The sequence below is a fragment of the Carlito syrichta genome, unplaced genomic scaffold (assembly GCF_000164805.1).
Source record: "Carlito syrichta isolate Samal-C Ts95f unplaced genomic scaffold, Tarsius_syrichta-2.0.1 Scaffold301691, whole genome shotgun sequence".
Lineage (NCBI taxonomy): Eukaryota > Metazoa > Chordata > Mammalia > Primates > Tarsiidae > Carlito > Carlito syrichta.
Window position 1 is genome coordinate 326369 of NW_007245787.1, and position 12909 is coordinate 339277.

Sequence of the window (12909 nt, forward strand, 5' to 3'; positions counted from 1 at the left end):
AGCATATAGAATATTCTCTAAGATAGACTATATGCTAGACCACAAATTTGGTCTCAACAAATTTAAAATATTGAAATCATATCAAGCACCTTCTTAGATAACAGTAGAATAAAACTAGAAATTAACTCTAAGAAGAACTAGTGAAACCAAGCAAAAGCATGGAAGTTAAGCAATCTGCTCTTGAATGATCCTTGGGTCAACAATGAAATCAAGATGGAAATTTTAAAAATTCCTCAAAATGAATGCTAACAATGAAACATAGTTATCAAAACCTCTGGGACACAGCCAAAGCTGTACTCAGAGAAAAATTTATAGTGCTTAAGGTCTACATTAATAAGACTGAAAGATCTCATATCGAGAACCTAATGTCACACTTTCAGGAACTAGAAAAACACAAATAATCCAAACCCAAAGGTAGCAGAAGAAAAGAAATAATAAAAAGCAGAGCAGAACTAAATGGAAATGAAACTGAAAAGAAGTATATAAAGGATTGATGGAACAAAAAATTGGTTCTTTGAAAAGATAAACAAAATTGATAATCCGCTAGCAAAATTAATTAAGAAACAAAGACAGGGCCGGGCTCTGAGGTGGCTCAGACTGTAATCCCACGGTTTGGGAGGCTGAGGTGAGTGAATTGCCTGAGTCCGTGGGTTCGAGACCCACTTGGGCAACTTGGAGACCTCATCTCTACAATAAATCAAAAAAATTAGCTGGGTATGGTAGCGCACACCTGTAGTTCCAGCTATTTGGAAGGCTGAGGTGGAAGGATCGCCAGAGCCCAGCGGGTTGAGGCTGTGGTGGCCAGGAGCAGCCACTGCACTCTAGTCTGGGTGACAGAGTGAGACTCCAACTCAAAAAAAAAGGAAAAGAAAGAAACAAATCAGAAGATTCAAATTAGTTCAATCAGAAATGAAAATGGAGACATTACAACTTATATGACAGAAATACAAAAGATTATGAATACCTCTATGCAAACAAACTAGACAATCTAGAAGAAATGGATAAATTCTTGGACATATTCAACCCCTCTCCACCAACCTTGAATCAGAAAGAAATGGAAATCCTGAACAGGTCAACAATGAGTAGCAAAATTGAAAGAGTAATTAAAAGTCTCTCAACAACAACTTAAAAAGTCCAGGACCTGATGAACTCACAGCTGAATTCTACAGACTTTCAAAGACGAGCTGGTACCAATTTTACTGAAGATATTACACAAGATTGAAGAGGAGGAAATTCTCACTAACTCATTATACAAAACCAGTATCACTCTGATACCAAAGTCAGGAAAAGATACAACAACAAAAAAAGAAAACTACAAACAAACATCCTTTATGAACATAGATGCAAAAGTCCTCAGCAAAATATTAGCAAACTGAATTCAACAGCACATTAAAAAATAATCCATCATGACCAAATGGGTCACATATGCAAGTCAATAAATGCAATCCATTACATAAACAGAATTAACAACAAAATCATTTGATCATTTCAGTAGATGCTGAAAATCATTTGATAAAATCCAACATCCTTTCATGATAAAAACCATCAACAAAATAGAAACTGCGGAAATATTCCTCAAAATAATAAAAACCATATGTGTCAAACCCACAGCAAATATCATCCTGAATGGAGAAAAGTTAAACCCATTCTTCCTCATAATTGGAACAAGGCAAGGATGCCCACATTCAACACTCCTATTCAACAAAGTAATGGAAGTCCTAGCCAGAGCAATCAGGCAAGAAAAAGAAATAAAGCATATCCAAATTGTAAAAGAAAAAATCAAACTATCTCTGTATGCCAACAATATGATCTTATACCTAGAGAATCCTAAAGATTCTTCCAAAAGACTCCTGGGGACTTGACAAATGAATTTGGTAAAGTTTCAGGATACAAAGTCAACACACAAATCAATAGCACTGCTGTACACCAATAACAACCACACTGAGACTCATATCAAGAACTTAGTTCCATGTACACTAGCAGCCAAAAAGCTCAAAAACCCAGGAAAGCATTTAACCAAAGAGGTGAAAGATCTCTACAAAAAGAACTACAAAATACAGATGAAAGAAATAGTGGAAGACATAAACAAATGGAGAAACATCTCATGCTCATGGATTGGAAGAATCAACATTATTAAAATGTACATATTACCCAAAGTAATCTACAGATTCAATGCAATTTGTATCAAACTACCAATGTCATTTTTCACAGAGTTAGAAAAAACAATACTAAAATTCATATGTAACCAAAAAAGAACCAGAACAGCCAAAGTAATCCTAAGCAAAAAGAACAAAGCTGGAAACATCACATTATCTGACTTCAAATTATACTACAAGGCTATAGTCACCAAAACAGCAGTACTAATACAAGGGCAAACACAGGGACCAATGGAACAGATAGAGAATCCAGAAATGCACCCAAATACTTACAACCAAATGGACTTTAACAAAGCAGACAAAAACATGCACTGGGGAGATGACATCCTATGCAACAAATGGTGCTGGGAAAATTGGACAGCTACATGCAGAAAAATGAAACTTGATCCCTATCTCCTACCATATACAAAATTAACTCAATATGAATTAAAGACTTAAATGTCAGAACCGAAACCATTAAGGTTCTTGAAGAAAGCCTAGGAAAAACTTTGCTAGACATTGACTTGGCAAAGAATTTATGGCTAAAAACCCCAAAAGCAAATGCAACAAAAACAAAAATAAATAAGTGGGACTTAATTAAACTAAAAAACTTTTGTACTGCAAAAGAAATAATCATCAGAGCAAACAGGCAATCTATAGAATAGGTGAATATATTTGCAAACTATACATCTGACAAAGGACTAATATCCATAATCTACAAAAAGCTCAAATCAATCGGCAACAAAGAAGCATAAATCCTATTAAAAAGTAGACAAATGACATGAACAGAGACATCTGTCAAAAAAAGATATAAAAATGTCCAACAAACATATGGAAAAAAGTGCCTAATCATCAGGAAAATGCAAATTAAAACCATAGTGAGATACCACTTTACACCAGTCAGAATAGTCATTATTAAAAAATCAAAAAACAATAGATGCTGGTGCAGATGTGGTGAAAAGGGAACACTTATACACTGTTGGTGAGAGTATAAATTAGTACAGCCTTCATAAAAATTGGTATGGGGATTTCTCAAAAAACCAAAAGTAGGTCTACCATTTGATCCAGCAATCCCATTACTAGATATCTACCCAAATGAACAAAGTTTGTTACATAAAAATGACACCTGCACTCACATGTTTACCTCAGTACAATTCACTACTGCAAAGATATGGAATCAACCTAAATGCCCATCAACTGATCAGTGGATAATGAAAATGTGATATACATACACAATGGAATACTATTCGGGTGTCGAAAAGGATGAAATAATGTCTTTTGCAGCAACTTGGATGGAATTTAAGAACATCATCCCATGTGAACTAACTCAGGAACAGAAAACCAAACACTGCATGAGTGTTCTCACTCATACATGTGAGCTAAACTAAGGATCAAACAAATGAGCTAAACAAAGGCATAGAGTTTCATGGACACTGGAGACTCAGAAGGGAGAGGGGCAGGGGTAAAGGGATGAAAAATCACCTATTGTATACAATATGCACAGATGGGAGTGGTGGGTACACTTAAAACCCAGACTTCTTCACTATACAATGCAATCACTATACAATGTAACCAAAAACTATTTGTACCGACCCAAGCTACTGAAATAAAGATAAATTTTTAAAAATTACTTTTTCTAAAAATGAAAGAAAGACTCCACAGGCAAAAATGAAAGCAAACATCAAGTGTGGGAAAAAATTTCCAAATATATTCCAAACAAAGAGCTAATATTGCCACTATATAATGATCTACCAAAACCCAATAAGAAAATTGTAAGAGTTACAACCTAAAAACAGACAAGATATGTCGGTTTCAACAGATATGAACAAGTAATCTGTAAAGGAGGAAATCATGGGCAAAAATATTTTTATGCTAACTCCATGCAATACATAAAAAAGTAAAATTATATTATATAATGTATACTGAATTCATATAAACCTGTAATATTGCTCTTTCAGGTAGCATTGAAATGTCAAATTCTTGAGTTTCTCCTATAAGAGAGTCTTCAGAAAAACTTCGTTCATGAAGACCAGATTCTTCAGCAGCTTTCCTTAGTTTTGCCTTATTTTTCCATTTTTTCAGCTGAAGTTCATGTTTTAATATCTGCAATGAAAATAATTTACAAACCATGAAATTGTTGTAAGGGTCAAAAGAGTTAACAAAGTGCGGTGCTTGACACAATGATAGTGCCAATTAAACATTATCTATGATCATTATTACATAAATTATTATTTTTCATTGGCATGTTTAATAGCCTCTGAACTACCAAAGCAATATAGATTTAGTTGTCATAAAACATTGACACAGGGAGCCAACTGGAAGATCTGATTTAGACTCCTCTTTCACAGGTGAGGAAGCTGAGGCTCACAGAGTCACGGTTCTGGTCATATGGAACTGATACTTGGTACATGAAATAGAGGTAATTAACATAGATATAGCCAAAATATAAAAACACATATAAATAAAAATCTCTAAGGGTAATAAGTATTTAACATTTAACTCAAAAACACACACAGAATATTGATGTTTTACACACACACACACACACACACACACACACACACACACACACACACACATTAGAGCCTAAGAAAGATCACACATTGATTGCTAGACACAGGTATTTCCTTCCTCTGCTCCCAGCACACATCTACCATCCTGACTCCACCTAAATAAATGCAGAATGAATGTTAGGCCAATAAGTCATATATCTAGAACAAAGGATTTCCTCTAAACACCCAATTAAGCATATAATACACATATATATTAAGGATAATATTGTCATAGTATATATGATATAATATGCATTATATATTTATATTTATATATATATCAGCTGCTGTGTGGAAAACATTATGCTCAGCATATGAGGAAGTCTAAGATAACAATACTGTCTGCCCTCAGAGACGTTCAACTTGAGGGAGTGTGAAAGGAGCAGACAGGTCATGTTTCAGTTACCTATTTCACCATTAGACAATCAGAGATCAGACATAGAGGGCAGCTATCAAAACACCAGCTAAGTACACAAAGTGGTGGAAAGCACCGAAAGAACAGACTAATGTGGTAGTACCTAAAATAGAACTGTTTAACTGGCAATGTTAAAAGGTAGTCCACAAAAGGCAAAGGCTAGAAGACAAGACCACCAGCTCAAACCCATAGAATATAAACTTTTAGAGAGCAGGAACTATGCTTTAGACATCTCAGTGTTGTCTGTGGGCCCTGCCACTGTTTAAAGCATTATGTGAGTAATAAATCTTCTTATATTCTCCTGCTGCATGTGTGCAATTGTCAGTCTCAACATCTGAACCAAATTCAGGTGAGTGGGGGCATTGATCATGGGGCACAAAAAAGGGAGATTCAATTTCTTTTTTTTTTTAAGTTAGAGTCTCATGGAGTCATACTAGCTCATCTTCTGTCACCCTGGCTGGAGTGCAGTAGCATGCTGCTTACAGCCACTGTAGCCTCGAACTGTTGGGTTCAGGCAATCCTTCCACCTCAGCTTTACAAGTAGCTGGAACTACAGGCTCATACCACCACGCCCAGCTAATTTTTTGATTTATTGTAGAGATGAGGTCTTGCCATGTTGTCCAGGCAGGTCTCGAACCTGCAGACTCTGGCAATTCTCTCGCCTCAGCCTCTCAAAATGCTGGGATTATAGGAGTGAGCCACAGTGCCCGGCCGAGATTTAATTACATTGTTTCTCTTTTCTATTTGTCTGAACTTTGTATTTCAACAGATATTAATAAAATATTGCCTACTAAATAATGTAGCTACAAAAAAATCCAGCAGTTTCTATGTCTGATTCTACTAGTTATTGCAAGCGTTCTAAAACAATATGAAGTAATGATACACTAATAGCTTAAGCAAACTAGAGTATTTTTAAGTTTGGAGGAGTTTCCTTGAGTTCTGTTTCAATACCTTTAATTCCTAGTCGGCTTCCCAGTTAAGAATGACCTTATAAGTTTAGCAATTTAGTAATTTAAGAAATTATTTAATTTTGAAATTGCAATTTATTAAAATAATGCTAAAAAATAAATAAATAGCAATTTAATTGTATCTAGAAAAGGAATAAACTTAGTCTTTATCATTTATTTCTCTATTGTAATCATATCAAATAGTTTCTCTTCCATTTCAGACATCTACCTATCCATCTACATATTTATTTAAACAAAATACTTAATTTCTTTATTAATAAACTTAAACAAAATGCTAAAAGATTTTTTCTTAATATTCAAATGAAACAACAGAAATTATTGGAAAATGTGGGGTAGCTAAAGTAAAATTTAAATAGAAATTGCAAAGAACAAGGGCCTCACCAAAAGTATATAATATTCAAGATTTTAGTATTTTCCACACACATGAGGGATGATTCCCCCCAAAAAATAATTTTTTGGGGAGTGGGTCCCTTGTAGTGCAGGCCTCCCCCACTAGGTAAGTGTTCTAGGAACCCAAGGATATCAGTGTACCAACTAGCATTGTTGTGAGACGCTGTGTTTGGCTTCAGTGAATTTTTTTCTGGAGATTCTTTCAACACATTTGCCCATTTCATGATGGGTGATTTATAGGAACAACCTGCCCACACCATACTGAATGTCCACCAGTTTTTGACCAAAAACAGTACGATCCCTGTGCCCTACCCTCCCTGTTTACCCGATCTCACCCCAAGCGACTTTTTAATTTTCCCCAGATGAAAAAAAGTCCTCAAAGAGGAATGTTTTGCTGATATGGAAGAAGTGAAACAAAAACAGCAGAAACACTCAAAGGCGTCAAAATTGACAAGTTCATAAACTGTTTTGAGCAGTGGGAAAAAAGTCTCAAAATGTGTATTGCATCAAAAGGAGAATATTTTGACAGTGACTGAAGTTTAAACACGTAAGAATAAATACACAATTTAAAAAAAATAAATTCCAAGTTCCTTGGGTCCCTCTCCCATAGCATTATTATCTGAGGCAAATAAATATAACTGAAAAATAAACACAACTGAAAATTTCAAATAATTAAAAAATTATTTCCAATATACATACTAGCTCATCTTCTCTCTTTTTATTCTGATATCTTGCTTTATCCCGCCATTTTATTAGGATAACTTTTAGTTTGTGATAACTGAATATCTGTTGTATCTGCAATAACATATCTGAAAAAAATTAATAGATATACATAGTTATAGATGTTTCCCAAAAAACCAAAGTGAATCAATAGTCTATTATATTGATACTATGAATAATCTGATAGCTTTTATTTGCTTTTAATTACACTTGAATTTATTACTTTTGACAGCATTAGATAGGACTCCTCCTGAGACTTTATTAACCTGTAAGCATCACCATTGCCCTTAGAAATTAATATGTTATTGCTGAAATAGAAATGTAAAGTCATTTACATTTAAAGTAAATGTAAAGACTTTTTTTTACAAGTCTGTTCTTTATAAAACCAGAACTTCAAAACTTATTCATAAGAAATATAATCCCAAGGTAGCATTCAGATTCATGTCTTTGAATTTAATTACATGCCTTATGATGAAATGAATTGCCTTATGCACGTCAGCCAGGGCCCAAAGTTCAAACACAGGAAGGATGGTGATGAAATCAGGCCTGAGGATGCTCCCCACAAAGGGCAGTGGCTTTTAACTGCAGTCAATTGTTCTGCTAAGAAATAGAAGACCAGCTTTTTTTTTTTTTTTTTTTACATCTTTGGTTTATTTTGCTTCTTTTTTACTTTTTTCAAAGGAAGCAAGATATCTGGATTTTATGTAAATACTTTTGACATTTAAACTTTGGCAACAAATTTTCTTAGATTTTTAAATATTTTGGAAACAGAGCAAAACATGCAGACTTACCAGTTTTCAACACAACAGACAGAATTTTAAAATCTCTCTCTTCCCTGTGCATCAGTCTTTGTGGGTCACCACCCCATTAACTTTGCAATTTTGTCCTAAAAGCTAAGCAAACTCTTCAGGAAGCTTAGAACTCAACTAGTTTAGCTAATTAATAGTTCTCGAATTGGACTATTATTACATAAGAAGGAAATGAACAAGTACTTATGTTTTATAACAAGTACAAGGTAAAAACATTCTGGAAGGAATTACTACACTATATTATCAGAAACATATTTGTATATCACCTAATATACCAGAAGATTATTTATACATACTCTAAATTATATCAGCTTGTAATATTTCTTAGATATAAAAAGGGTTTCTTGCAGCATTATATAAACATATAACAAAATGTTTAAATTTTAGTTATATTTTATTATTTATTTATTTATTTTTTGAGTCAGGCTCTCACTTTTTTGCCCAGGCTGGAGTACAGTGGCATGATCATGGCTCTCCACAGCCTCCAACTCAAGTGATCCTACCTCCTTGGCCTCCTGAGTAGCTGGGACTACAGGTGTGCACTACCATGCCCAGCTAATTTTTTACTTTTTGTAGAGATGAGGTGTCACTATGTTGCCCAGGCTGGTCTTGAACTCCCAAGTGCAAGCAATCCTTCCACACAGGCCTCCCAAAGTGCTAGGATGACAGGAATGAGTCACTGAACCCAGTCATAGTTTTGCTCATTTTAATGCCTCCTCCTAGGAGTCATAAATTAGGTGTGCTATTTGGAATTTCTGACAATTAATTATCAAGCAAAATGCTCACTTTTTTTAAAGATCAGGATTACATAGAACATATTCTGACCTGAGAAGAGTGGGAGAAGAAATAGCCTCTACAAAGCGCTGTAATAGTAATGTCATGGACATTTCTGAGAGATGACATAACCTTTAAATTACTTGATTTTGGTTGTAAACAGGAATATACCTTTTTTACATAAATATATTAAACACTTTTTAAAAAATATGCTCCCGTGCTATACAATGTACACAAGAGCTCAAAAGGGATGAGAAGAAAACAAAAGGCAGCAATGGGGGAAGTATGGAAAAGCAGCAAGTGGATGGCATTGGGGGGAAAGAAAAATGAGGGTGTGGGAGAGGGGGCATAGGAGGAAAGAATTTTGGCAGCTCCACATGGCTCAACTAACAGTGAGAAAGCAATCAGGAGATAAAAGCCCAAAGAGACTAAAGACAGAATGATAGAGAAACAGGAAGGAAGGTGCAGGAACAGGAGAAGCCTTGAGGAAAGGGAAGAAACATGAAAAGAGAAACACAAAGGAGCAAGAAGTCGCCACAAGAAGCAGACACAGAAAACCACAAAACCTGGAAGTGCAAAGAGGCCTTTGTAACATACAAACGAAATGTCTTTCACTACCAAGTTTGCAGTTCATGCAGGATATATGAATGTTGAAGACAGTTATTACCTACTATGACAACCCTGTGAAGTTCTAATTTAGCCAATGAACCATTTCCTAACCCTTCCTTACACATACACGTAAGGAACCCAGAGAGTCCACTCTGACTAAGGTACCAACAACAGCTGGTCAAAAGGAAATGAAAGCTGGGCAAGGTGATTTACACCTGTAATCTCAGCACTTTGGGAGGCGGAGACGAGATTTGTCTGAGCCCAGAGGTTCAAAACTAGCCTGGACAACTTGACGAGACCTCATCTCCACAACAAATCCAAAAATTAGTCGGGTGTGATGGGGCCTGTGGTTCCAACTACTCATGAGGCTGAGGCAGAAGGGTCAGCAGCCATAAACTAGTCATTATCTGGAAAGCTGCACACACCAAAAAAATCTAGGCAGAAGGTTGGAGTCTTGATTCCCACTCCTAAGGTCACATGCATGCACTGCCCATGCATTACAACCACCAAGGTCTTAAGTTTTTTCATATATTCATGAATGAAATGAAATATTTGTTTAAAAAAACATAGACTTTTATTTAAAGCTTTTTTATAACAAAAATGGTTTTTTTAATTGAAAAATAGACCTCTCTACAAAAATAGTCAGTTTTGGTAACTACCCATCCATAATATCCAACTATTACATACATAAGCTGGTAATAGATCCAATTTATATTCATGTATACATACACATAAATATACATAGGATTTGATTTTAAATATGCCTGTTTTTATTACACTAAAATCCTTTGAGACAAATCTCAAGTATTTTAAATTAGTGGCTCTGTCATCATTTCATGACAATTCTCTAAATAAAAATAATCAATTTTCTAGATGTACATATTATGCTTGTTACTTTGCTTGATTCTTTGAATAAACGGATACAAAAACTAATTGCTAGTTGCTACTATGTAAGGATTTACTTTTAAGTTTCTCTTTCCTGACTTCTGCATAGGAGTGCCAGTGATGAAATAGAGACTTTTGAAGTCTGAAATTGTAAAATGCTGCTGCTCTTTCCATTTTTTCAGTCAGGATTTCATTTTCATTTACACGAGGTATTGCTATGTCTCTCCAAGTGCTGCAGGAAGAAAATGCAGAAAAATGATATTTTGATGTAAGGGTAATAATATATTGGTAAATAAATTAAAAGGAACAAAAAGTGATATATCCTTTATCTTCTCAAAAACCATAGCATAGGAAAAAACTTCTACAAATTGGGTATGACCCAAAGAATTCCTGATAGTTATAGAGTAAAAATGGAGATTATATGATAGTTACATTTCTTTTCAGATAAGATAAAGAAATCATAGGATAAAGTCATGTTATAACTTCACTTACCAAAAGAATAACCCTAATGATTTTTTTAATAAAAAGGATTCCAAAACATATCTGGCCCCAAAGGTTTCAGATAAGTGGGTTATGAACCTATACTTTCTGTTTTAAAGTTGTATTTTTTAAGAAAAGTAAAAGTAATACCTTGAAAAAGTAAAGGATATATTTTAACCAAGTAAAAGTTAATTAAATATAAAATAAACATATAATACAAAATAGTGAAAATGTGATTAAATTGATAAAGTTAGCACAACTGGTCAAAAGTGAGTCTCTTTATGGAAAATATTAAAAAAAGAAAACACAAAGAAAAAAAAGTCTATGTAAAAATCACATTCTTATGCAAAAAAAAAAAAAGCACACGCATTCTTACCAAAAATGGGTCTTTACTAAGTGTCCAGTATAAAAGGTGCATGCTTTTATCATCATTTCTGAAGTCATCTAAAATAAATTAATAATTGAACATTATAAATGAATGAAATGACAGGCTACTTCTGCAAAAGACACAAGAAAGAGCAATGGATGCCTCTGGGGAGAGGACTTGGGAAGCTGAGGGACTGAACTAAAAGAACACTATACACCATTTATATACTTTGGAATTTTATTGTGTGTGCCTATAACCAATTTTGTAGAAGTTAAAGTCATAGCTTAAAATGTTCCCATTACATCTCACTTACTTTAAAGCATTTTAAGATAAGTATTATGACATTGTTATTATTAGTTATAGTAATAATAGTGTAGAGTTGCAGGTCTACAGGTCACTATTAAAACGAAACAATTTTGTCTTCTCAGGAATGTGAAATGAGATTCTATTTTCAGCAAGTGAGGATTCCTCACTTACCAAACAGTAATAGGAAATCTACATAAATTAAAAGTCTAAACTGTGGAATACGCAAATTTATTACTATTCACAATAGCATGTGGGAACAGCTACTTGAAATCATCTGTACCTTCTGTACATTCTTTAATAAGTAAAGACAATAATATTATATTAACTCATTTATTATATGCACATGGCTACTGTTAAGTGCTTATGATAACTTTTTCTCTTAATTGCCACCCTGCTTACTACATAGATATACAAACATATGGTCATATCTATTTGGTGTAGAGATAAGTTTGGTTAAAATCTATACCAACTGCCAGGAATTCTTAATTCTATTTATCTAAGGAAAATGTCTTTCTCCTTTGCACAGTGCTGTAAATGCTTTGTTAAATTCATAGACATGGCATATACATGTTAATCAAGGATTTGTTTTAGGTATACAAGGAAGCCCACAGGTCCCTTGACATTCTTTCTACCTCATGTCCAATGACATTTGAAAATCCTCACTTGATGGGAATTAAATGCATATTATGCTTATGGTGAGGGAAACATGAGTGATTGAAGTCATTTTTCACTAATTCAATTTTTTTATAGGTGGAAGGAATCCAGATGAGTAAAGAAAGAGTACTTAGGATATGATAGCAGGGAAGATATAACCAAGGAGGGTAATGGCAGAGCTAAAGACAAATTTCATCTCCGTTACAATTTTTCAACTCTGCTGTAGGTTCCTAAATTTCCTAAGCATGATTCTCTTTAGAAGATATTACCTGAAAAGTGTAAATAAATATCTACAATAAATGGTATAGGTCAAAAAGTTATGACTATATGATAAAATGAATGTAGTTCAAAACATTATAGCAATAATAACTTTGAAAAGAAAAATCATAACTTAGCAAGTAACATTTGAACTCGAGTTTTCTTTCTTGATGAGCAATACATTTAAATAGCATTAAAAATTTTTCTATTCTTATGTTACAATAAGCAGTTTAAGTCCTCATTAATTCATGATTTACAATAGTCCAGAAGAAATTCTGTTGTTCTAAAATTCCTTTAAGAGTTTCTTTCTCTAAATTTTTATTTTACTTCACATTTAGTGTTCTCCCACTAAAAACAAGCAAAAAACTAACAGAATTAAAAATTACCGTGATTTTTCCTCATTATTGACATCCTCTTGGTTTTCTTCACAGGGAAAAGCAGCTTAAGAGAGCATCTCCAAGGGACTGACATGCAAGAGGACTCTAGCCCAGTAATACCCAGGCCTTCACTCGGGGTGAGCATGTATTGACTCCACTGCAGCTCCACAGAACCTCTTGCTGTTCCATTCATTGGGCAAATGCCTGGAC

The 12909-nt window shown here is 34.2% G+C and overlaps 1 protein-coding gene across 2 annotated transcripts in view; it reads right to left on the reverse strand.

Annotated features, from left to right (window-relative positions):
* Positions 1 to 12909, reverse strand: part of FBXL13 (F-box and leucine rich repeat protein 13) — a 280181-nt gene that overhangs the window by 220511 nt on the left and 46761 nt on the right. For both annotated transcript variants that reach the window (XM_008055123.1, XM_008055121.2), the window contains 4 exons: positions 11114 to 11181; positions 10335 to 10489; positions 7160 to 7269; positions 4074 to 4238 (listed from right to left, as the gene is read on the reverse strand). In XM_008055123.1, the coding sequence (XP_008053314.1) occupies positions 4074 to 4238; positions 7160 to 7269; positions 10335 to 10489; positions 11114 to 11181 (498 nt within the window). The remainder of the gene's footprint in view (positions 1 to 4073; positions 4239 to 7159; positions 7270 to 10334; positions 10490 to 11113; positions 11182 to 12909) is intronic.